The 25,955-nt window shown below is 44.0% G+C and overlaps 3 protein-coding genes and 1 non-coding gene across 4 annotated transcripts in view; 1 reads left to right on the top strand and 3 right to left on the bottom strand.

The window, feature by feature from the left end:
* The first annotated feature begins 427 nt into the window (after positions 1 to 427).
* On the top strand, positions 428 to 5,965 carry trmt2a (tRNA methyltransferase 2A). Its single transcript, XM_084468660.1, has 12 exons — positions 428 to 480; positions 975 to 1,648; positions 2,055 to 2,163; positions 2,787 to 2,968; positions 3,365 to 3,479; positions 3,695 to 3,810; positions 4,269 to 4,371; positions 4,693 to 4,815; positions 4,911 to 4,986; positions 5,277 to 5,393; positions 5,533 to 5,629; positions 5,772 to 5,965. The coding sequence occupies exons 2-12, from the start codon at positions 1,005 to 1,007 to the stop codon at positions 5,950 to 5,952; spliced, it is 1,863 nt and encodes a 620-aa protein (XP_084324786.1). The 5' UTR covers positions 428 to 480; positions 975 to 1,004; the 3' UTR covers positions 5,953 to 5,965.
* Positions 5,966 to 7,857: 1,892 nt separating this feature from the next.
* dgcr8 (DGCR8 microprocessor complex subunit) lies at positions 7,858 to 19,421 on the bottom strand. Its single transcript, XM_084468659.1, has 14 exons — positions 19,302 to 19,421; positions 18,024 to 19,007; positions 17,097 to 17,262; positions 16,374 to 16,516; positions 12,229 to 12,679; positions 11,765 to 11,962; positions 11,210 to 11,311; positions 10,573 to 10,671; positions 10,182 to 10,264; positions 9,758 to 9,858; positions 9,447 to 9,553; positions 9,017 to 9,144; positions 8,599 to 8,712; positions 7,858 to 7,996 (listed from the first exon to the last, which is right to left on the bottom strand). The coding sequence occupies exons 2-14, from the start codon at positions 18,723 to 18,725 to the stop codon at positions 7,913 to 7,915; spliced, it is 2,478 nt and encodes an 825-aa protein (XP_084324785.1). The 5' UTR covers positions 18,726 to 19,007; positions 19,302 to 19,421; the 3' UTR covers positions 7,858 to 7,912.
* On the bottom strand, positions 11,420 to 11,549 carry LOC311344109 (small nucleolar RNA SNORA77). The gene has a single exon (XR_014633579.1). It is a non-coding gene; the product is annotated as a small nucleolar RNA SNORA77 (small nucleolar RNA).
* Positions 19,422 to 20,486: 1,065 nt separating the features above from the next.
* Positions 20,487 to 25,955, bottom strand: part of tango2 (transport and golgi organization 2 homolog) — a 14,314-nt gene continuing 8,845 nt past the window's right edge. Inside the window, exons 6-9 of the mRNA XM_084467563.1 lie at positions 22,963 to 23,030; positions 22,569 to 22,716; positions 22,141 to 22,242; positions 20,487 to 21,689 (exon numbers count right to left, since the gene is read on the bottom strand). Coding sequence (XP_084323689.1) covers positions 21,569 to 21,689; positions 22,141 to 22,242; positions 22,569 to 22,716; positions 22,963 to 23,030 — 439 coding nt within the window. The 3' untranslated portion in view covers positions 20,487 to 21,568. The remainder of the gene's footprint in view (positions 21,690 to 22,140; positions 22,243 to 22,568; positions 22,717 to 22,962; positions 23,031 to 25,955) is intronic.

The raw sequence follows: 25,955 nt of genomic DNA, 5'->3' as shown, positions 1-25,955 counted from the left end.
AACATTTATATATGAAAAAAATCGGGACTGTGGTATCTATATATGTCTTTATCGATCTTATTTATGAACATTATTTATGCTTTTCATTTATGGAAATATATTAACTTGTGGTACGTAAAATATAGTGCCAACAGAGTATTACAGTCGAAGGGTTTCTATTTCTAAAATTAATTATTGGTTTCCTGTTTGTTATTTCATGTTTGTGTTTTGATCGTTATATGTTTCTATGTTGTTGTTCTTTTACAACTGTTGCAATATAATCACCACCACGATTGTTTATTTGATGTAACTATTACAACATGTGTGATAAAGATTGTACAACTGTATCTCTTTATGTATTCATCCTCTTTATTTACGACAACGGCAACAAAGGGGAGTGGTTAAAGAAGACAGATCCACGTCTGCGACTCTGCGTGACTGCGTCCACTGCTGCACGTGGATGAAGTAACATGGCAGCGCCCTGTGCTCGCTATTGAAAAGGTAGGCAACACGGGGTTTATTAATAAAAAACAATTCTGCAGAAGGCTTGCATGCCTCCTCACGTGAAATCCATCTGTTGAGACCATTAGAATCGTTTTGTGTACTTTATGTACTTTAATCAAACCTTGCACTCCTGTAACTACTAATTAAACATTACTTGTGTCACTATTTTCTTCCGGGGTCTTGTTTCTATGTTTTTGATATAACGTTAGGGATGGGAATCATTGCATGCAACTTTCCATGGTTATCAGTTTGGTTAATACGTCACGATGTCATTAATTCCGTCACTGGTATTTATATTCTGCGATTTCATATACGAGATATGAAGTTAGTATGTTTTTATATATCTCACTTATGGCAATACAGATAAACTCGGATAAAACAGTCTGATTTAATTGCCACCACCCTTAAATCTAAAAACGTATTTATACGGTTGGAAATCAGTTAAGGTACACACCATAACTGAAGCTAACTGGCTAGTCTGCCCTTTACAGATCCAAATAGCGGATGTCGATAGCGCCACCATGGTTGAGCCAACACCAGCAACATCCCAAATCATGGAACCATCTGATGACCCCCCACCCGATGACCCCACGGCTATCACTGAAAACCCAGAGGCCAATCAAGCCGAGGTGGGCAAGTCCGACTCGGAGCCCGGCTTGTACCGCTACATCAAAGACGAGCTCTTCACCTCCGAGATCTACAAGGTGGAGATCCAGAACCTGCCCAAGTTCGTGGGCTTCAACGACCTCAAGAAGTTCCTGTCGAGGCATGGCCTCAGCCCGCACAAGATCAAGCTGTTTGGCAGGCAGACGTTCGCCTTCGTCACCTTCATGAACGAGGAAGAGCGGGACAAGGCCATGAAGATGGTGCACGGCATGCTGTGGAAGGGCCAGGTGCTCAGCGTCCGGCTGGCCAAGCCCAAGGCCGACCCCATCCAGAGGAAGAGGAAGCAGCAGCAGCAGCAGCAGGACGAGGGCGATGAAGAGGAGGGCGGACAGAGCTCCAGAGGTGGACCCGGTGCCAAGAGGCAGGAGGTGGAGGAGGCCAGCGAGCCCTTCAGTGTCCAGATAGCCAACGTGGTGACTCCTTTGTGGAAGGTGCCCTACGAGGAGCAGCTACAGCGCAAGCAGCAGGAGGTGGAGGGCGTTCTGCAGCGGCTGGCCAAGTAAGAGCTGTTGTTGTTGTGACGAAAAACAAAGAGACTAGCGCTACAAGGGTGCACAGGATATTGTCCCAGTTTTAAAAGTTCTGTGTTTGATTCCCAATGACCTTGCATCCTTGAGCAAGAAGTTTACTCAATGCCTGATTTTTGTTTTTGTTGCTGTAATAGAAGATAATTTAAAGCACCAAACGTAAGCCAAATTGCTTTATCGTAGTTATAGTAAATTGTAAACTAACCAACTATAACTCCTAGCATTCGACGATTCAGGAGCTTAACTAAAATGTTAATGAAGCCTGTATAAAGGCAATCATATGCAATGGACAGTACTGGATAAAGTGTCAACTTCTTCCTGCGTTATGGCTCCTGACGTCATCGGGTTAATGCTCTACTCTCTATTTTTTTCTTTTAGAGAGATTGGCAACACCAACAAAGCCATGGCGCCCTGGCTTTTTGCTCAGAAAGGAAAATATAACAACATGTGTTGCCCACTGGAAGACATTCAACCATCTCCTTCACAGGTACGTCACTACCTGAGCACCGAGTCACTTAGAGGCGTCTTGGATCGTTTTTATTATAAGTTCTGTCATTGAAGAAGTGTACTTCTTGGATTGCGGAGTAGTGGTTAAGGGGTTTCACTCCCAGACTAAAAGTTCTTGGGCTCAAATCCCACTGTCTGCCGTCTACCTATGGGCATCCTGATGCTAAATATGGATTAAAATGATGATTGTAATTATTATAATGATTAGAATTTTCAATTTTTTTCTGAAAATGTTCTGTCTGCTACAAATGTTACATTTTCAATTATTACATGGCGTTTAAGAATACTTTATTGTGATTGGTCAATCACTGCATTAAACCAAAAACAAAGATTTTTTTATTAGTGGAAGAAATACAATTATTTATATATATATATAATTATATATATATATATATATATATATAGAAAATATATATAGAAAATATAATGTGAAGGGGTCATTATACTGACCGTCATCGCTGTACTATCACAGCTATGCCGCTGTTGTATTGTCGTATTATCTCTTGCATATTTATGTATACTTTCTCAACGAATCCCTTCTTCATCTCAAGCCCAACATGAATCCCATCCAAAGTCGTGTTCTGCTGTCTGTGCGCTTTGCAGACGGAATACAGAAACAAGTGCGAGTTCCTGATTTCCATGGGCGCAGACGGCGAGGACAAGACCATCGGGTTCCGCCTGGGGAAGTACAAGGGGGGCTCCTGCGCCGTGGTGGGGCCAGCCGAGACCACCCACGTCTCGGCCGAGGCCAAGGTAGTGGTGGCTGCCTTCCAGAAGTTCATCAGGTAGCCGTGATTTACGCCCAATTATTGTCATCAATAAAATAAGATCAAGCCATGGATTAATCACAGATGGGAAATTTGGGTGTCACCGTAGAAGTACAGTTATAATATTAAAAATAGGTGTAAGAATATGCAGAAATCTATGGGAAAAAAAGGATGTTGATGAGTATTAGAAAGGTAAATGTAAAACGTGGGGACAGTTAAGGTAAACATTATTTGCTGTATATGCTCAATTACACATGGTGTGTTCTTATGTACTTTATGGAGCAGTGTCTAAAGTAGAATAGATCTAAATATTAATAATGATAGATCAGTTCTGTTCAGACTCTAATGCAAATCTTTGGAAAACGTGAGTACGAACATACGTTTTGATGCTTGATACGTTTTTTTTCTGCACAGGACAACCGAGTACTCTACGTACAGTCCTGAGACGTACGACGGCCACTGGAAGCAGCTGACGGTGCGAACCAGCAGGACCAAACAGGCCATGGCCATGATCTACTTCAACCCACAGGTGCTCAAAATGTCCCTTTTTTTTTGGTTTATAAACCAAATGCAAAACCATTCAATTTAAAAATTAGATTTCTGGAAATACGATGTCTTCTGTGGAGTTAGACGTAGTTTTAAATGATAACGATGTAATCTGCTTTCTAGTAAGTAAGTGTGATGCTTTAACCATATTGTCAGCTGTTTTACTGGATTTTCTCTCCCCTTGGTGGATTTCTGCAGAAACTTGCAGAGGATGAGCTGGACTCCCTGAAGAGCTCATTGAAGAAGTTCTTCACGGAAGGAGAGGGGGCGGACAGCGGGGTGACCTCCCTTTACTTTGTCAGAGAAGGTCAAAGGTCAGTAATGAACCACTGTACCAAAATGATTGATGTATGATTAGTTGTCATTAAGAAGTGAGTGTAAAGTACTTGAAGCAAGCAAGGAAGTGGTGACATTACTTGTCAAGACATTGGCAGGACTTGTGTGTTGTCCATTGCACTTTTCTTACTATTGGGATGCTTTTCCACTAGTCTCCATCAGAGTCTCGAATAAGTCCACAAAGAATAATTGAACTGATTAATAATTCAACCAATCGACTGTAAATCAGATTTCCCACATAGGAATAAGATTCCCCCTTTTAAAAATTTCATCACACATTCACACATCTTAGAATAACATTGCAACATTTACACGATTCTTTGCATCACCGTATTGACTGCAACGGGCTGATGCCTTTATTAATATCTAAACGTATCTCACAGTCGGGGCATTCAGTTCTCATCATCCAGCCTCCCATGACCCCTTGTCTGTCAAGGACCTCCCAGGACATGCCCTGTGAGCTGGTGGACGGAGAGAATTGCATCCAGGAAGAACTCCTGGGGCTGAAGTTCAGGATATCTCCTCAATCCTTCTTCCAGGTAGCTCACCACACCAACCAACTTTCCCATACATGCATACCATCACATTGATGCAAGGTAGTGTAGCCGTTGTTGTGCTGGACTCCCAGCCGAAATGATCAATGGGGTCCTACCCCATTGATCAGTGTAGGCACCCCTGAGCAAGAAGCCCTGGTCATTAATGATACCAAATGTTTTGGTTGCTTTGTATAAATCGACAATATATATATAATAAAGAAGGAGAAAAAAAAAAAAGCCTTTAAAGTTGGGCTAGGTAAGGTTGCCCAGTAAGTGTGTGTGCGTGTGCGTGCGTGCGTGCGTGCGTGCGTGCGTGCGTGCCAGGTGAACACGGGTGGTGCGGAGGTGCTCTACTCCAAAGTGGGGGAGTGGGCTCAGCTGGACCAGGACAGCACGGTGCTGGACGTCTGCTGCGGCACTGGGACCATTGGCCTATCCCTGGCAAAGGTACCCTTTAACATTGTTCATTAACACCAAATCATTGGACAGATGATTTACATTTGACAAATGTAAATTGCATACCTGGTCTTTACTTTCTCCAGAGGGTCAGGAAGGTGATTGGTGTCGAGTTGTGCAAAGAGGCTGTGGAAGACGCTAAGCACAACGCTAAGCTCAACGGTACGGACACCGGCTTGCAGACATTGCTTGGAATGTGGTTGAGGTGTATGCTATGGATATTTGTGTTACAAGACTTTGCTACACCTCATAACCACAAGGTTATTTGTTTTAGTTTTTTGTTTAGTAGTTAGCCTTTTGCTTGTTATATAAACAGATCCAGAGCTGTATATTTTCATTGATACCGACGCAGCATATTAAGCATACTTTAATTTGTCCTAACCTTTGATACATGAGGATTGTTTTTTGAACTTTTTTTGTTTACTGGATGATGGGGTTTCTGTGCATCTCAGGTCTGACCAATGTGGAGTTCCACTGTGGAAAGGCAGAGGACTTGTTCCCCAAAATCCTCAATGCTCTGGTGTCGCCCAACGTTACCGCCATCGTGGACCCGCCCAGAGCCGGCTTACGTATGTGGAATCACTTTAACCGACTTATACCGTTTTCACATCATGAAAATTTTTTATTTGATTTTTGGTGGGTTATGAGTGGATCAAATCGTCACCTATTGGGTCAAGACTAGTAATTAGTTTGTTTTTCCTGAAAAAGACTCTAAAGTTGTGCTGGCCATCCGGAGAGCCGAACACCTCAAGAGGCTGGTGTACGTGTCGTGCAATGCCAAGGCCGCCATGGCAAACTTCATTGAGTGAGTTTGACCCTTTTTCATTAAAAAAAAAAGAAAAAAAAAGTGACTTAAAAAGGGTCGTTAACCAAAACTATCTGTAGTCCGATTTCACCTTTTTTGTGAACATTTTACATGGATGCCATTTTAACCACTGCTTCTCCAGTTTGTGCAGAGCACCATCCAACCGGGTGCACGGAGCACCATTCAGGCCCGTGCGCTGCATGGCCGTGGATCTCTTCCCTCAGACCGTCCACATGGAGATGGTTCTGCTGCTGGAGAGGGTGGACTACAGCGCCCAGAATGCTGGAGACAAGCAGGAAGAGGCTGGGGTCAAGGCCCAATAGCATAAGTGGATGGCATCAATACTGCCTTCTAGACAACAAATGCACTCTGCTCATACTATAATCAAGCAGCTATAGATACTTGCAGGACACATACCTACTCTTAATTCGTCATTAGTTTTGAGGAAGAAATTTACGTTTATTGCAAATGTTTTTTTTTTATTAACAATCTGCTGGTTTTGTCAAAAGGTGTTTGGTTGATTAATAAAAGACAGAACCACAAGTTAGTCGAGACAATTTATTTGCATATCGAATACCACTATAGTCATAGCGCTCAAGTTGTAATCATTACTTCATTTAGGCAGCGACATCTCAAGCAGACAATCTGGACGTACAACTCCATCGCAACAAGTGTAAACTTTTCTTTCCACAAACACGCTTGGCAAGACAGAACACGGAAGGGAGGAAAGCACACATTCAAGCCATCTACTCCTACCAGCACAGCCTTGTTTACAAAATGTCGCTATGCCATTAACATTCAAGAAAAGATATGCACAAGCCAAATACTAAAAACAAATACACAGCAGTTTTTCCAGTTTATTCCAACAGGTATTGCATCTATGCAAACCACTGGTAATATACTCTGTAGTTTGCAACATTAAGTGTTTCTGTAGAAGACTATTTAAGCTTTGGTATGTACCGTTTATTTTGTGGTTAAACTAATTTACCTAATTGTTTAGAAAAATTGTGAAAATCTGACTAGGATATGCGATCAACAGTCACAACATGACTATGGCAGATTGTGAGCATGATGCACCATCCATGAACTATCAAAAATATGCACATGCTGTAGGCATTTATAATCTTTGTTGTAATGTAGGCATCACCAATAAAAATACTTAATTGGCTAAATAAATGCTTTATTTTTTTAGGTCCAATTTACACATTCGGAGCCCTTCATGAAATGAGTCAACTAAGGCAACATGAAGCTTTCTTAATTCAACGGGGGCACAGACAAAACTGAATTGTTTGCAAAGCAACAACCACATCGAGCTAAATGGTTAAAATACACGGCATTGGCCATTTGCAATAAAAAGCTAAGCTATGTTTAAATCTAACGCCGAAAGAAAAACAAAAAAAAATGAACTCACCATGTGCATCCCCCCCTACAGTACTTTTTGGCCCTGTGCTTCGGTTTCTGCACGGCTAGTGTAAAGAGCAAGACACTAGCTTGACGGAGCAGCGCCAACGGCTCTCTGCTGATATGTTTCCAAAAAGGCAACAAGTCTCGTAACACAAAGGAAAAACTCAATACTCCCGTCCTGTCCGAATGCAGCACTTGTTGTCGTAACGGCATGTTTAGACGCCCCTTGAAAAAGGCCAAGAGTGCATATGCAGTTTGCCGAATAGGTCACATCACGAGACAACGTCTCATGGCGGAACCCATTGCATTACCTTCAGAAGAGCAACACATAAAACAAAAACAAAAAAAATACACATCCGTAGTGGCCTAAAATACTAAACACCAAGCATAAAAATACCAAACAAACACACACTTCATTAACTTTTTTTTTCCTTAAAATCACATGGTAGAAGTATACAATTGTGTAACGTGTCAATCCCTTTCAAACCATCCGGAGAACAGACAACCCAAACACGGTAGATCGCCGCTTCCCAATAGGGAAAACAAACAAATTGTGCCGTTGGGGGGGGAGGAGGACGCACAACATGGTTGCATCGTTTCCCATGATGATTTTTGTCAAGTGCTGTTGGTGCCGTGCATAGAGAGGTAGAGGACACCTGCTCTACGACCTGGAAGTGACCCCCTCACAGCGACCACATAACCAACGAGAAACTAACAAACGCGGCAGATGGGTACAAGCGGAGCGGCTACTCAGGTGTGTTGTGGTATTGCCATTGGATCTCCCGGGGGCGTGGTCTACGACAGTGAAGGATGGCTTGTGTATTGTGTGTATTGTGTGTGTGTGTGTGTTACAGTGTCGGGCTTCAGTGCTTTCTGGACTTAGACGTCTACGGTGCAAAGGGGCTGGCTGCCTGGCTGGGCGGACTCCATGACAGTCATCTTGGGCTTCTTCCTGGTCTCCTCCTGGAACGACGAGGACATTGAGTTAGTTCCTGGGCAATAAAACAATAAATTATCGTATCGTGATAGACTTTTGATCAATATCAATATAAAACATGTTCAATATATATATCGATAAGAGACTGGACCACCGGATCTAGCAGCTGGGTTTGTTACACAAACACGGTTCCATACTTATTTACAATATTTTAGTGTTTTTTATTGTTGTATCGACATTGGAGTGTTTATCAATGAAGAACAGTGGAAGGTCATATTAAGTGTTAACCAGAAGTGTTTAAATCCAGCATTGTAGTTCCTAGTCTTTTTAGGTCATTACAATTATCAATAGCTGTCAATATAGATCAATATGATCAAGTTATATCGTGATATGTCTTTCAGCCATATCGCCCAGGCCTACATCGAGTCACTTCACCCATTACGTTTTTTCGAAAGCGATAGCTCTGGAAATAAGACCAGAGTTCAATACAGGTGTGCCGCCAGAGATTAAGTGGTTCACCAAATTGAAATTGAAATAAAAAAATCACCATGATGATATTTAATATGACCTCCAGACAGCAAGTAATACAGTTCTTCTGAGATCGATTCCGAGAGATGTCATTTCCTACCCTCTCCTTGGCCAGTTTCGTCATTTCTTCTTGCAGTTTGTTCAGGATGTGAAGGTTTGGCTTGTTCTTTCTGGCATACTGCTGGAGCTCAATCACACTCTTGTCCGAATTCTCCTGAAAATTATTAAATATGTGGTTTCAGAACACAAAAAAATCAGGGTATCAGAGTAATCCAATCATTTCTTATGTCAAGGGTGAACTTGGGAGTTTAAATGGAAGGGAGACACGTCAAAATAAGCTCTTTCCATGCCTTAATTATAATTTTAAACTATATGTTGGTTTGTGTGTAGATATTGTTGCATGTAAATAAATAAAAAAGTATAAGAAAAAAAGCAAACCCTCCTTTGCTTTAGTATAAAACGGGAGCATCTTGGCATATCACAGCCGAGCACATCAGTTCAAACCGAGGTATCCGTACCTTCTTCACCATCTTGTTGCTCTCCCGGCCGTACATGCGCAGCAGGGAGCCCCAATTCTTCACGTGGGGGTGCAGCATCTGGAGGATCTTCTGGGACGCCAGCTGCTTGCCCACACGCTTGTTCTTGCCTGCAGGAAGGGCACACCACCGTGCATGCCGAGGTTGAGCACGCTTAAGAGACACTTTCACACGTTATAGATACAATTTATATAGATGGACGGATACTCGATGAACCCCAGAGCCCAAAAGGGAGTATCCAAAACCGCTGGCTTTGTCTGACGAACAGCTAAGAAATCCAAATGAAAAACTAATCCAACGTTGCGTTTCATTACGAATGAGCGAGTGAGTGAGTGAGTGAGTGAGTGAGTGAGTGAGTGAGTGAGTGAGTGAGTGAGTGAGTGAGTGAGTGAGTGAGTGCGCGTGTACTCACACCAGCCACGGACGGTGTGCTTCCCACAGGTCATCACATACTCGCTCTTCTGGTTCTTCCCGGGGATCACCTCAAACTTGATGCTGGTGTCCCCCATCCCGTGGTTTCTATGGCAACAGGAAGACAATTCAACCAATGTCCCATGCACCAACAAAAAAAAAACACTGCTTCTCCACCAACCAGCCAGATGGTACTTTTTTAAAATATCAAATCTTAATACTTAATACATACACAGTTTTGCAAACATAGATTTTTAGGGGATTTGGAAGGATTTATTTCAAAGCAAATAAAACGCTACAACCAAAGCTTACCTTTTAAGGCACTCGTGTAGAATCTGATACGGGGAGAGGAGACCTGCTTTGTTGGTCAGCTCGTACACCCGCGAGTCTTCAATGCTAATATGATTAAAATACTGTTGGGTACAAAACACCGGATTGAGAGAGAGAGCAAGTCAAGTCAACTTTAGAACACACAAGAAAGAAAACAAGAAAGTGTCTAGTTCTGCGCTCACTGCCCTGTTGATTATAGTGACTCTGCTAAATGACTGTAGATAATAATGTTATAGCCAGACATTTATAACCAAATTGACTTACAGTGAATGTCACTAAGAAGTAGACCGGACGTTCAAGTAGAACCCAGACACTGGGGTTTGAACCCAGTCGCCTGCGGCTGGGGATCAATGCTATAGCTCAACATGATCTGAATGGAGCACCATTCGGAACCAAGATGACCTACCTCCAGCTCATCTCCCTCGACAGGCTTCTCCTCCGAGGTCTGTTTCACAAAGTCTGGGATGAGGATTTCCAGTGTGGCTCGAGCTGCGATTACCCAGGAGGCAGTTATTTAAAAAAAAGAAACAACCACAGTGGACATTCGATTCATCGATGAACCGTATTCAATGTTTACAGGAGCTCCACAACATCTTTGACAAAGTTTCTGTGCATAGGCATGGATCCATGGTGCAGTAACTGGTCACCATTAGACAATGGGTAGAGAAAAGTATGTGAGAATATATATATAAGAATCTCTATTTAAGAGAATTATATGATCAGCATTAGATGGAAATGTGTCATGGATGTACACCATGTACTGGCCCCGCTATACCAGAATTTACAGTGGAACCCACCAGCTTTATTCTTGGCAAGTTTTTTACTGCTTGCAGTTCCGGTGCCGTAGGTCACTCCATCGATGATGACTGACGCTCCAAAGGGTTCACTTGGGTTCTCTGTGACAGTCAAAACAGGTATGAAGCAAACTTCAATGGGTGTCCATTAAAAAGGTTAATGTTCACTTAATCTGAAAGTAGGGCTGCTCGATTATGGAAAAAAATCATAATCACGGTTATTTTGGTCAATATTGAAATCTTGATTATTCAAACGATTATTTTTGAGTTTGAAAACATGATGCATTTATTCATAATTTCTCTCCAAAAAAAAAAAACACTGTAAATTTCCCCTTAAAAATATACACAAAATGGTCAAATAGAAAATAAAGTCCTGATATGAATCCAGCTGTTCTGGAATTTCTATTAAAAAAAAATTTAATCGTTTCAACTCGATTATATTAGTTTCACTCTGAAATCAAAATCGCGATCAAAATTTGATTAATCGCCAAGCCCTATCTGAAAGTCATTAGGGATACTTGTTGGCGTCTTCCCTTATTAATACAAAACCACCATGTGTGTCTTTAGAGGTGTGTGATGGTGTGGGAGTGCGTGTGTGTGTGTGTGTGTGTGTGTGTGTGTGTGGTCTGAGCAGACTTACCACATTCAAAGAAGTTGTAAACGGGTCGGACCTTTAGGACACGCTGCATGTACTCGTGGAGAATGCAGACCTCCGATTTCCCATTGGGGTTGATCACAAACTCTGATGGAACGAGGCAATCATTAAACCAGAGAGAAAAAGAAAAATATTTCAATAGTGTTAATGTGGTGAATTGGCCAGCCTACGCAGACCGTTAGAGAAAGACTTGATGCATGTGTCGCAGAACAGAACCAGCACCTGCCTTTCAGAAAAAGCAAGTAGTTGATATACTCTGACCTTTATGTAGCAGACACAAAAAGTTCCAGACTGGAGAGAACAGCAAAGAACAGAGTAAGTCTGCATGCTCAGTGAGAATTAAAACTTCAAAATTCCAAAATATGTCTTATTATGTTTTACCTGGTTCACCCATTCAAGACAATTCAGAAACAGCTGTATCGACACACATCTGTCTCTGAGCTGAGATTCAGAGGCGCCTACTAGTGACAACCGTTTCTTTCTGTGGTTTTTTTGTGCGATGAAAAATGGCAGCGGGGGAAACCTCTCCCTGCACGGTACCTTTCTTGGTGGGCGCGTCCTGCACGGACAGCGTGATCAACTTCTGGTTGGCGGGGAGGATGGGCCGCTCCGACTCGGCCTGCTTGCGCTTCATGTCGCGGTTGAACTGTCGCCGCTCGGCCCAGGTGCGGAACTTCTTCACGGTCACCTGCTCGAAGTCGAAACACTTCCCCAGGTAAACGCGGAAGTCTTCCAGACCTGTGACCATGAGGGGGAACGGGAAAAAAAAAAAACGAGCCAGCCATTAAATCAACGTCAAACTGTTTCTATTTTAAAAAAAAGAGAGCAGATGTCGCAGTGCCCTCATCAGTTGACCGTTATCTACCTAACCCGGTGTCCATTGAAACCAAAATGACAGGCTGCAGTCTCATGCTGACGCTAGCAGGGACTACTGCACAGCAGAATCCTCACAGAACGCTCATTCATTCACGAGTAAAGAGGGGAAGGGGGGGGGGGGGTTGTACCTATCGACTCGTCCTTGCACACCTCCACCTTGGCCGTGACCTGCCCCAGGGCCCCCTGGCCTCCCTCGAAGACCGGGAACCCCTTGGGGCGTGGGAAGGCAACGGGGACAACCTTGACCTGTTCCCCGTCCTCCTGCTGCTGCTGCTCCTCCTCCTCCTCCTCCGGAGCCATTTCCTCCTGGGCCGTCGAGTCCGGCTCCTCCATAGCCTCGCCGCCGCCGCCGTTGTTAACGACGACTGCCAGCGCAGCAGCATCGTCGTCCATGACCTCGTCGGCGGTCATGGCGGGGGACACCTCGGCGTTGAGGGACACCTCGGCGTTGAGGGACACCTCGGCGTTGGGCGTCACCTCAGCGTCGGCCGTCACATTGCCGTTGAGCTCCTTCTCCTCGTGTATCTTCATCTTCTTGTAGTGCAGACAGGGGATGCTGCTGGTCGGGGGGTCGTGTTTCTGCACCGCCGGGGGGGGGGGGGGAAAGGATTAGAGGGGGGATCTTACATGGTGGCCAGAGTATCGAAGCATCCCTAGTTAAGAACTACAGCAGTACTACAATTACAAAAGGTGGTTAGGATAAAGTGGTACCAATCAAGTACTTTTTTTACATAACTTAAATCAGTGGTCCCCAACCCCCGGGCCCCGGACCGGTACCGGTCCGTGGGTCGTTAAGTACCGGGCCGCACAGAAAGAATAAATAACTTTCATTATTTCCGTTTTATTTATTATTCGAGTCTGAACAATCTTTTATTTTGAAAAATTCTCCGAATTCTCCCCGTTACATCCGTCTATGACTCACGTGACCCACTCTTGACACCGCTTGACCTATGCGATTGACACATGTCAATATTGTGGTCACGTGATACATTAACGGTTAGCGCTAATATTAAATATTAACGGTCGCGCTAACTCACAAGCTAGAAACTCACAAGCTAGAAAGATGAGTAAAAAACAGACGTCTTTGGAAAGTTTCTTTGCAAAGGGGAAAAGGGCCAGTGAGGAGACAGAAGAAGAGCCTATACCCACCAAGAAAAAGAAAGCTGCATTTAACAGACAGTACCAGGAGACCTACTTAAAATATGGATTTATCGCTACAGGTGATTCCCACGCACCAAGCCCGCTGTGCATAATATGTGGTGACCGGCTCTCCAATGAGGCAATGAAGCCTTCAAAACTGCTTCGCCACTTATGCCGCTTTTCCACCGCCAGTACCAACTCGACTCGACTCGCCTCGACTCAACTCGGTTTGGTTGCGTTTCCATCTAAAAAAGTACCTCTTCAATGTGGGCGGGTCGTAGAAAAGAACCTCTCCACCATGGGCGGGTCGTCATTAGGTTTTAATCACGGGAGACGCGATTCCCGGGAAATCTGAATCTGATCAAGACTATTTCCTGATTCCCGGGAAAGGTTATGATGGGAAATAAAATAAAATAAAATAAAAAGCGCAATGACTGCGCGTCTATTGTTGTCATACGGTAACGTTGATAGAGGCGAAACTCGAGCCCTATAGGAAAGGAACGACACTGAAACGAAACAGCGAAACGCCGGTCCGTGGACTCCAGCCACGCCGGACACACACAACCACGCCCGACACACATAACGACGCGCAGCCTAACTAGCCCCGGGAAAGGAGCGACACACACGGCGAAACGCTGATCAGTGTCCCCCTCGGGAGCGGGTTCGTGGACTCCAACCACGCCGGACACAACTTAACTTGAGTGAATATTCCCATTTACAGCCGCTGGCCAATCAGTTACCAGCAGCCTGTTTACGTCACACAAAAGTACCTACTCCGCTGGCATGGAACCTCGACGGAGGTAGTACTAAAAAAAAGTACCCGGTACTAGGTACCAGGTACTTTTTTTGCCAATGGAAACGCAAATAAGGCGTGGCGAGTCGAGTCGAGTCGAGTCGAGTCGAGTAGGTACTGGCGGTGGAAAAGCGGCATTAGAGACTAAGCACCCTGCTTTAAAAAACAAGCCTTTGGAGTACTTTGAAAGAAAAAAGCAGGAACAAGAAGGACAGAAGCAATTACTGAGGGCCTCTGCAACAACAAATGCAAGTGCACTGAGAGCATCCTACTTGGTGGCTAACCGAATAGCTAAGGCTAAAAAACCATTCACGATTGGTGAAGAATTGATTCTTCCGGCTACTAAAGACATTTGCGGTGAACTTTTGGGGGAGGCTGCGGTTAAAAAGATAGCACAGGTCCCTCTGTCAGCTAGCACCGTCACGCGGCGCATCGAGGAAATAGCAGAGGACATTGAGACACAGTTGTTGGAGAGGATTAATACATCACCGTGGTACGCACTGCAGGTTGACGAGTCAACAGATGTGGACAACAGGGCAATACTGCTTGTTTATGTGCGATACCTTTATCAGGAGGATGTGCATGAGGATGTGTTGTGTGCACTATCGTTGACAACCAAAACCACAGCCGCAGAACTATTTAAGACGCTGGATAATTACGTATCAGGAAAACTTAAATGGTCTTTTTGTGTCGGCATATGCACAGACGGAGCTGCTGCCATGACCGGACGGCTGTCTGGTTTAACTACTCGGATTAAGGAGGTTGCACCTGAATGCGAATCTACACATTGTGTCATACACAGAGAGATGCTGGCGAGCCGAAAAATGCCACCGGAACTTCACAGCGTATTGAATGATGTTGTTAAAGTTATCAACCACATCAAAGCACACGCACTTAACTCACGCCTATTCTAGCAACTTTGTGAGGAGATGAACGCGGAGCACAGACGCCTTCTGTTATACACAGAAATAAGATGGTTATCCCGAGGGAGATCGCTGGCCAGAGTGTATGAATTACGAGAGCCGCTGCAAAGATTTCTCTTAGAAAAAAAGTCACCGCTGGCAGCACATTTCAGTGATGAGGAGTGGGTCGCAAAACTGGCTTACTTGTGCGACATATTTAGCCAGCTCAATGAACTCAATCTGTCTCTTCAGGGGAAAATGACAACAGTCTTCAAGTTGGCAGATAAAGTAGCTGCATTTAAAGCCAAACTGGATTTGTGGAGACGACGTGTGAACAGAGGCATATTTGACATGTTTCAAACATTGGCGGGGATTTTGGAGGAGACTCAGCCGGAGCAGTCATTCTCCCAGCTGGTGCACGATCACCTGTCTTCGCTTTCAAAAGAGTTCGAGCGCTACTTCCCAACCGCAAAAGACCCACGAACTGAAAAGGAATGGATCCGCGACCCATTTGTCAACAAACCGGGCGAATCCAGCATGTCCGCGCAAGAAGAAGATCAGCTGCTGGAGATCGCAAATGACGGCGGCCTGAAAAGGATGTTCGAGACATCAACTCTGCCGGTATTCTGGATAAAAGTCATGGCAGAATACCCCGAGATTGCCACAGCAGCTCTGAAAACCCTGTTGCCATTTCCGACATCATATCTGTGTGAAGCGGGGTTTTCTGCAGTCACAGCAACCAAAACAAAATCACGAAATAGACTGGACATAAGCAACACACTCCGGGTGTCTTTGTCTCCCATCACCCCGAGATGGGACCGTCTCATTGCAGAGAAACAAGCTCAGGGCTCTCATTAATTTAGCGTTATGGTGAGTTGTATTTTTCATGAACTTCATATGTTTTATGTTGTATTTTGAAGGTATGTTTAAGTGTTACCAAAGCGACCAGAGAGCGCGAGGCAGAGAGGTTGTTATTGTTATTATTATGTTATTATTATTGTTGTTGGTGGATGTCAGGAGGACGCAAAAAAAAAAAATGTCAGGAGGACGCTGCTAATAAAGTTACATACAAGTACACAGTGGATTCAGGCTTTTTATTATTATATTTACAAAATACCATGGTCTTGTCATTTTATTTTGTTGTATTTATCCGCCACACCTTAAAGGCCGGTCCGTGAAAATTTGTCTGACATTAAGCCGGTCCGTGGCGCAAAAAAGGTTGGGGACCGCTGACTTAAATGACTTAAATCTCCTTTATTTTGGAAAGTGTCCTTGCATTTCATAAAAGGCACACTTAAAAGCTCATATTACTATATCACTACTACTTGACTTTTAAAACATGAACAATTCTCTGCGGTTTTAAAATTGCATCTACGGAGACCTGCATAGGAACTATGAGGGACACCCAGCCCAGCCCCCGCCCCCACATCCACCTTACCCGGATGCTGCCGGTGCCCAGGAAGTAAGGCCTGGACCATGTGACCACCCTGGTCTCCCGGTGCAGGTACACTGGAATGCCCGAGTTGTGGAATGTCATGATCCAGCCGTCCGGAAGGGGCTCGGTGGGAGGGCGCCCCCGGCCTGAGGGGGGGGGGTGGCGGAGAACACACACACACACACACACACACACACACACACACACACACACACACACACACACACACACACACACACACACACACACACACACACACACACACACACACACACACACACACACACACACACACACACACACACACACATTACAACAAGTCCATGGTGCTTCTGGGACGGATAGGGGACCACAACTGCTTTATTGTACAATGTTGAACTTTCTAGAGGTGGTGCCGATACTAGCATTCATTGGCATTTGCAATGTGAGCCTTCATACACAGACTATACAAAACTCTAAAAACTGTTATCACCTATTAAGCATAAGAGATCAAATGAATAAATAAACATTCTTACCATTTCAATCCCAGAGACCACAACTTGGGAGGATTTCAAAAGTATCACATTAAAACCATTTATAAAAGCCCTACAACACAAACATATAACTTCACTATGGGTGGAGTTTAGAATGGCAGCATAGAACCAATAGCCAAAGTGGTGGTGGTGGTGGTGGTGCTCCAACAACAGCAGAGATTCCTGCAGAACCCAGAGCCCAGCCTGCACTCACTCTTGAGCACGGTCTTAATTTTGGTCATCATGGGCTGGACTCCGCCCTCCTCGCCATCGGAGGCGTGGTCGCTGTCCCCGGTGAACTTGTCCTCTGCTAGGCGCCTCTTCTTGGCCACGGGCAGGCCCTCCTCCAGCAGAGCATCCACGTCCTGGTCAAACTCCTCCTGAAAGAGAGTGAGGTTAGGGGCAGGGGTAACACGAGGGGGCGCGCACCCGCACACACATAACGACAATGAGAAAACACTCAAGGCATTTTTGTAAATTGATCAAATTAAAGTTAAAACTGAATATTAACATCACTTCATAGTGTAAATGAGCACAAGAAGCAACACTTTAGATGGGCACAAGAAAATAAATCAATTTAATGTAAGATGAATATTCGGTAACAGAGGAACCTGTTATAACGGTGTCATATCTTGTATGCGTATATATATGTATAAAAAAAATATGTAAAAAAAAAAAAAGGAACAAAGGGAACCATCATGAAATTAATATCACCACAATAACGGCAGCAAACAAATAATGAGTCCAGGTCAAAGGCAGCAGCCACATGATTCATGGATGATGTCAATAGTCACACATAGCCAGCAATTCATCAAAGTCAGGAACTCTGAAGAGTAATGTTATAAAGAGAATAGTGAAGACACATTTCACTGTAATCATATTTACAACCAAGTAATAATACCAAATATACTGGGGTAAAACCGTGTTCCACGTTCAAAGAGGCACTGTGCAAGACTCTCACTGTGCAAGCTAGAAAGCTTTAATATCAAGGATTTGTTTCAAATTTCTACAAAGAAGTATTGCTATTATACCAGATTATCTAGAATATCAAAAGAAGAAACTAGTCTGTAAACAGTCTGTCAACAAGGGACCGGCTCGGACACAAACGCAGCACCAATACAACAGAGATCTGGCCACAAACCTCGTAGGAGTAACCCAGGGCCTCTTGTTCGCCGTGGTCCTGCTGAGCTATGACGTCAGACGTGAAGCCCATGTCTTCACGCTCGTCCGGGTCCAGGAAGTTGTCGCAGAAGTCGTCCAGTTCGTCGAGAACCGCAAACTCTACCTTGTTCTCCTGGTCTAACTCAGCTTCGTCATCTCGCCGCCCGTTCCCTAAACTAGCCCCACTTGAGTCATGCAACTCACCGTTCATGGGGCAGGAGCCGAGTGTCTCCAGGCCTGTGAACAGCACCTTCCTGTCCTTGCTAGTGCTGTTACTACTGCTAGAGCTGCTGCCATTGTTGCTATTGCTCTCCGTGAAGCTCACCCTGATCTTAACATCTCGGAGCAGCTTGAGGTCAGGTAGGAAGTTGGTGACCGGTGGCGCGTGCCTAGCTGTTCTGGGGCATGTGCTGCTGCTGCTGGTGCTGGCCTCGTCTGAAAGCTGGCTACAGAAAGTAAGAGAGCCTTTGGACAGAAGTTGCTGCTGATGTGGTTGTTGATGAGGGCATTTGTCTTCCCCGGGCCCTGCTGGGGTGTGTGTGTATCCATCACCACCAGAGCTAACGTCCATTACGTCTGCGTCACTGGACGTTTGCAGGGGAGGTGGTGGAGGGGCTCTATCCTCGTCAGGGAGGGCAGGTGGCTCCAATGGGAGGGGCGGTAAAATGTCATCTATCTCCATTTCTTTCTGAATTAGAACCTACGGGCTACGACCACAAAGCAGAAAGGTTTCTTAAATCGGGCTGACTGGTTCGGGAGGCTGGTTTACACTAGGATTGGTTTCAGAACACATGCAGAGACGTCCCTGTTATAGACCGGGTGTTGAATATGCTAAGCTGACTACATTGTTCTTTTCATTAATGTAGACAGCTTTCAGAATCACTGTCTCAATTATTGGAAATCACAATGCATTCGGCTTAATGTGGGGGTCTAGCGGGTACTGATCATCCTCCAATGCTGAGAGCTAGAAAAAGAGAATACAATTTAAATCAATTCAAAGACAGCGGGGACCCCCATTGCAAAACGACACACAAATTGGACGGAACGTATGGCCGGGCGTGGTCTTACAGACGGGATATGTGACTATGTCTGAGCAGAAGGTTAGTGGTTATTGGGCTACATGTAGCCCACACACAGGCCCCACTAATACTCACAATCATTTGCCGTCTGCGGTGGCAGTAACAGTTACCTCTAATGCAATAAAAAAATAACAGTGTGCCGAAACAAACAACAAACGAACCACAGTCAAAACACTCACCAAAATGGTATCCAAATGATTGAGGGTTCGCTGTAATTTCTAACTAACTTAAATACATTTATAAAATCATTTTATTCTGGAGGCATCGCCATTCCGCTTTGCGACGAGCTCCGCCATCTTGCAGTTTGTGCTAACGCAAACCGAGACGGAAGCCCCACCCTCGCGCCGGATCTTCGGCACCCGATTGGTCGACGTGTGTCTGTTGTACCGAATGGAACGAATCAGCGGAGAGGGAAATTGCCGGCAGGAAATACTGCTGTAGAGATCGAGCCAATCACGGATGACGACATGCCGCGTTCGGCCAATGGGAGACATGTGGTTTTGAGTGCAGTGCAACGCATTTCCAATGGATGGCAGTTTCGCCATTGGGAAACTAGTTTATGGATATGATTATTATACTGTGCAAGTGTACATCCATGGATGGGGCAAGGTATTTTGCCCATACATCTTCATGTCCACATCTTTAGATGCCCATAATTATAGTATAAACAATCCAACTCTTTATGATCCATATATCTATAATAGGCCTAATAGTAATACGGGTATACACATTCTTAACAATCCAAATCTAAACATAGGTGACAATCAATTGCGAAATAAAACCGTTTTAATACTTCAATGCAATCTAATTTCTGCATGCAATGTAGTTCTCAAGTAAGTGCGCACAGGTCATAAATCACCAAAAAAGTAAGTGCACACGATATACGCCCACCACTGCTGCCAACAGTAATATGCCCAGTAGACACGAGTAGGATCTACCACCTCGGTTTAGAAACTGGGTTACATAAGGCTCCATAATCTTTATTCTCAATATATGCTTATTTTTCCTCAGATAGCCACTAATTGTAAGATTTTCCTAAAGCATCGTGTTCTTACACTGCATTTTGGATTGTTCATTATCATTCATAATGTAGGCCTACTAGAAAAAAAAAAAACAGTTGGCTCTATAGCAGTTCTTAGCAGATGTCATCAAAAGAAGAGGAAGAATTTGAGTTTGACCAGGTCATAAATAAAGAGAATAAAGAGAATAAAGAGAGAATTTTTCAACTAATTCAGAATCTGATCAGTCCCTCCATGTATGTTTCTGTCCAAGTCTACATATTTTGATGATCCCTATCTAGTTTCAACACCCTCCCCTCTGTTTGAGAGATGCAATGTGTTCAAAGGAAGACATGGAAACACAAATCATTTATTCAAAACTTTATTTAATTATCTTTAGGAATCACAGGTCCCATTCCTTCTACACATAACCCAGACACCCAGGATGCTGTGTGGTAAGCAAGTCAACTGATCAACATTGATGAAGGAAAGTATAAAACTAATACACACTCCCTGTGATTCCCATATGAGCTAAAACATTCATTTATCAAAGCCAACTTCATTCCTGAAGATTCAATTTGATGTATTTTATTATTTTTACAAATAGGCTTCACTGGTGAAACATTATTGTATCATATCCAAAGCAGCTACAATAAACAGTAGTGGTAAAATTAACAAAAGTAGTATGCAGACTAAAATGGTCTTGCAATGTGTAGATAACGGATTAATGCAAATATTAGATGCTAATATGCTATCCCAGTACTGTGCCAGGCAAAGTATGTTTAACAGATTCCGTTTGGCCTATGAATACTGCTACATTTTGGTAATTCAAATCCATAAATAAAACCATGACACAATGTTCTCATTGTGTTCTAGCCTTTTATGTGTGTGGTGTGCGGAGATTAAATCATAACATAATAAAAATGTGAGGTACGGTCTAATTGCATGAAGACAATGTTTAACATAATTGAACAATAAAGCAGTCATGAAAGAATCATGACATTGTCACATGAGGTGGTCTAGTTGACCAATGGATAACAATGTCACCATAAAAACACAGACCATGATATTTTGCCCATATAGACGAAAATAACCTTCCCCTACATCTTTGGCAATGTTTTAATCTGCAGAATTCATCAATCATCAAATCAATCAAGCAACACCCCCCCCCCCCCCCAGTTCCTTATACCAACAACATTACTCAAATCCAAGCACCGTCATTCAACAACTCCAAAATCAAAACCCATATTAAATAGTTCAACAATAAGCAACGTAATTCTTTCACAGCTTTTAAAAAACCAAACAAAAAAAGAACCCTGCAGAGCATTCCCGGGTCACGTAGCGGCAGGAACAGTGGGACTATAGAGGAAGTGGTGGTGGGGAGAGGCAACGCCGGAAGGCAGAGTCTGGCGTGTGGCGAGGGAGCGTCTGGCCGCGCGGCGCGGAGATCACGCCTGCAGCTGGAACTGGAAGCTGTTGTTGCTCCACGTGTTGGGGTCACAGTCGAGCATGGTGCGTTCCACGAAGGTCACGACCCCTGCAGTGTCTATTAGGACCACCGTGTTTGTCCTGGGAGAGAGAGAGAGAGAGAGAGAGAGAGAGAGAGAGAGAGAGAGAGAGAGAGAGAGAGAGAGAGAGAGAGAGAGAGAGGGAGAAGCAGATGGGGACAGAGAATAATATCAACTGTTAACCTGACTACGTCCCCAAACCGTTAACCGTAACTGGTTCAACTCGAGTATTAGCATTACGAAAACAGTGTGCCCTGCATTTCAGAGCTTAAGTGAGCCAAGTGTAACATTCTTCTTTCCCTAAAGAACTCTGCAAACATCCCCATAAACACAACGTCTTCCACTGTGTGAGGCCACGTTAGGCCTCCTTGGAGATGGTGATGTGTGCTTACAGTGGTGCAATAAGACTCCGTCATGATGTCAACATCATGATAACTAAAAAAGGGGGGAAATAGGAGGAGAGTAGGAGGAGCAAAGGCGAACATGGAGAGGGGTAGCTGGAGGACACTGACCTTGTGCCGTAATGAGGGGTGCGGACACACACAGATGAGAGGGCCGGCAGCAGCCCGCTATCGAAGCCCTTCCCCTGTTTCTGTATTTTTGGGTCAGCGATCCTTTTGTGCAGAGACACATGCAACAATTAAACCAACGCATAGTGCCCACACAATGAAAATACAATAAGAAATACAAAAAGCACTGGAAGTAGACACCGCCTTGGTTCTTTCAAAAAAAAAAAAAAAGAAAAGTTGCCACGTTTTGTTATTTCAAAGTTGTTACGCATCGGGGTGATTGCAGGGGCAGAAGGCCCATGTGTTCCATTGGTAGCCGTGAGCAAGACGCCTAGAACCCTACCTGCCCCTGACTGATCTAAATTCAGTCACTTTGGATAAACGTGTCTACAGTTACAAAGGCTACGAAAACACAACGAAATAGCACTCACAGCTCCTGGTTGTTGAGGACATTGATGAGTTCCTGCACCAGTCTGTCCCCGGTCAACTGTTGCTCCATCACGCTGGTGAACAGGCGCTTGCCGTGATCCAGTTTCCACCATGAAGAATCCAACAGGCAGTTGCTCAAGCCGTAGATGCCTAGCGGAGCGACGGGGCACAGGTGAGGGAGGCGCCGCACACACCCGTACACGGGAAGACATGATTGACAGGCGTCGAATCAATACAGTCACATATAAAATGACAAATCCCCATGGTGTGTGACATTATTCCTAATAAAATCAATAGACCTCCACGACCAGGATTATCACGGAGGGCAACAGGGGGCCTGGCAGGGGAGGCAAGTATCAATTTAACCGTTACTACAGCAACCGTTAATACACAGACCTGGATTCAGACGGCTCGGCTGGGAGCTCCCTCTGTTTCCATAGTAACACACGATGTCTTCTTTGGCACTGGATGGGAGACAGTCAAATGGAAAATTAGAGTGGCTGTTTGAGTCGGAACGTAATTCCCTTCATGTCTGCTTATCGATGCAGTGCAAAAGGATCATCTCTGCTTCAAGGGCCCAGAAAGGGACTAAAAAGGTCCTGACGGCAGGAATGTTTAAGGAATCTGGTCTGGCCCTTGTGCTGACAGACAGCCCTTTTGTCAGCTTATATGGTGTAAAATCCTTAGACTGGCAGAAAGAATACATAATAGTGTTCCTCCACATTGTGTTCCTCCAAGATGCATGCAATACAACTTTTACATGCAATTATTTAATATGAAGTCAAGTTCAACCAACTTTCAATCCGTCTATACATATAGACAATGCAAGCCAGTATGTTTGTAATGAGCATGCAAAAAAAGAAACCAGATTTGGATCTAAATATTGGACACACAGAACCGTGCATTCATTGAACTTTTCATTAAAGTTGACCTGTTTTAGTTTACTTATTCAGTTGACCCGTTTTATTTACCATATGTTTATGGATTTTCAGTGACTATCTCGACAGAGAAACACAACACAGGAAAGTTGAAACAGAGACGGAATGACATGCAGCACAGGACTAGGCAAGGTTGAATTCTCTGCAAACAGTTTGGCACAGTTGAGAGAGAGAGCGAGAGAGAGAGACAGAGAAAGCTCTATTTATGATAGCCGAGGCTGCGAGAACAGAGAGATCCCTGAATGTTGACATGTGCTCTGCGGGGCGTTTTGGGCCCTGGATAAGGTGACAGTGGGAGGTAGAGCCCCATGATATAGAGCCAGTATGAGGAGGACGGAGGGGTAATCAACACACTGGCTGGGAGACCGGCCCTAATGAACAGTGTTGGACCAGTGCTGTGCATATCCTCTCCCACCAGCTGTTGTGTTGTTGCAGTGGAGCTGGCAAGACAAGCGGTGCTTCAAAGACCTGACATTAACTCTGACACTCTCATCATCTATACAAACACAGAATCGGTTAGAAATCCTTAGGGAAATGAACAGCTTTTCTATGCACTACGATTTCACTAAGGTGTAAGGTGTTTTTTTATGGCGCTTCACATTGAGTCTGGAGCATTGATTTAGTCATTGGAAAAGCATGATGTGCTGTTGCATGAAGAATGAGAATATCTTGGGACTGTCAAGAGATATTGATCATCCCTGATGTGCTTGGGTTTGAATTTCTTCAAAAAAAAGTTGAGAGTCCAATCTCTGGTTGGAAGCCATCTGTCTCTGCTGTAGGAGCAGCTGAATGTGTTTGGAAGAATATAATGTTTTGCTCACATTCAAAACACAATGTCAGCAACTGAAAACCTGTTGAACGCGATTAGCTTCCGTTTTCTATATGGGACTTTCAGGATTTTCTAAAAACAAATCCTTTCACAGGCTGACAGATTTGGACTCAAAATAGATAGTTGCTTCTATCCCCTGAGGTTGGCAGTCATTACCAGAGCCTTTATTAGAGGGCGGTAGACAGGTGCTGATACAAAGGATCTTCTCTTGTCTACTATGAGACACCAGGACAATGGCCCCCTAATATTACATACCGTTTTTTGATACTAAAGAGTTATGTACAAATAATAACCTTGATTTTGTGAGATTCGGTGCTGCTATTCATAAGCTGATTTCTCTGAAAACGTTGAAAGGCTATTACTTTAGTACATCAGGTGCTCAAGGACAGACAACAGATATACGAGACAGCATATACGTACGTGACATTTTCCATAATACAATGGGGAATGCGTTAAATAACAAAAAGATCTCAGAAATGAAATCCCATCCATGTTTGTTTTGCTGGTTTATTCCTCTTGGAAGCATGACTGTGAATATATGGATTGTTTTACAGGCATAACTTGAAAAAAAGTGTTTTCACATTCTTCCTCGAAAGAGTGAAGGCTTTTCAGAAATATGAGTTAATGTAAACTGATGAGCACAATTTATGACCTATGAGTTCAAACCTACAAGCACAACGTATGGTTTATGTACAAATCTCCAAGCACAATTTCTAAGTAAAGATGTAACCTGCCATGGACCAATGTGCATGATGACATACAGAGCCATAGGGTGACTTTGACACCACTTTAACAAACACACACATGACTAATTAGTGTCAGAGTAGCAAAAGCTAATGACTATAGTTGTTGGATGCCCCAATGCATCCTCAACGATTCCAGACAGACTATTGCTCTCCAATTGTCTATGGGGTAGGTTAAGTTCACAAAATACATAGTGGGGTTGAAACACATCTGGAAGGGACCCGAGTGACTTCATACCAAAAAACAGAAAAGTGGGGTAATGTGACGCATCAGTGCTCACATTTGAATAATAAACATAAAAAATATGACTCCAGATTAACAATGTTGGAGCCAAAATTAACAGAACTGTTTTCGAGCACATCTGGAATCCATCGCTGGGTTTTTCTGCGTGATCACATGACCTCCATGCATTCCATACATTCCATTTAACCCAACCAGCCTTGGCAAAGTATAGCAGTTTCAATAGCATGTCATTAAACACAAATAATAATAAATCGTTTGTACTCGTTACATGGCATCTGATCATATCACTATTCATCTTTTTAGAACCGACCAAACCTGCCAAAACCTACAAGACATGAAGAGAGAAACTATCCATGGTCCTCTGACTGAAAGTGTCTTAGTGGGGGCGATTCTTTCACTCAAAGATCTGTTTTCCTTGAAGGAACATTTCTCAGAAGACATTGGGGAGGGGGGAGGACAATTTCTTAGATATACGGTTTGGCTTGAAAAAGACACACACGCACACACATGCCCGCCGGTAGTAGTAGTAGTAGTACGGTATGACAAACAGCAGAGCCAGCTGGGATGAACGGCCTGAACGCATCAAAGCATGATCTTTGCAATGCCCGCTGCGGCCCACAAGCCCATCACAGAGC

Source organism: Micromesistius poutassou (assembly GCF_964030765.1).
Source record: "Micromesistius poutassou genome assembly, chromosome: 5".
Lineage (NCBI taxonomy): Eukaryota > Metazoa > Chordata > Actinopteri > Gadiformes > Gadidae > Micromesistius > Micromesistius poutassou.
This window is presented reverse-complemented; position numbering and strand designations above follow the sequence as displayed.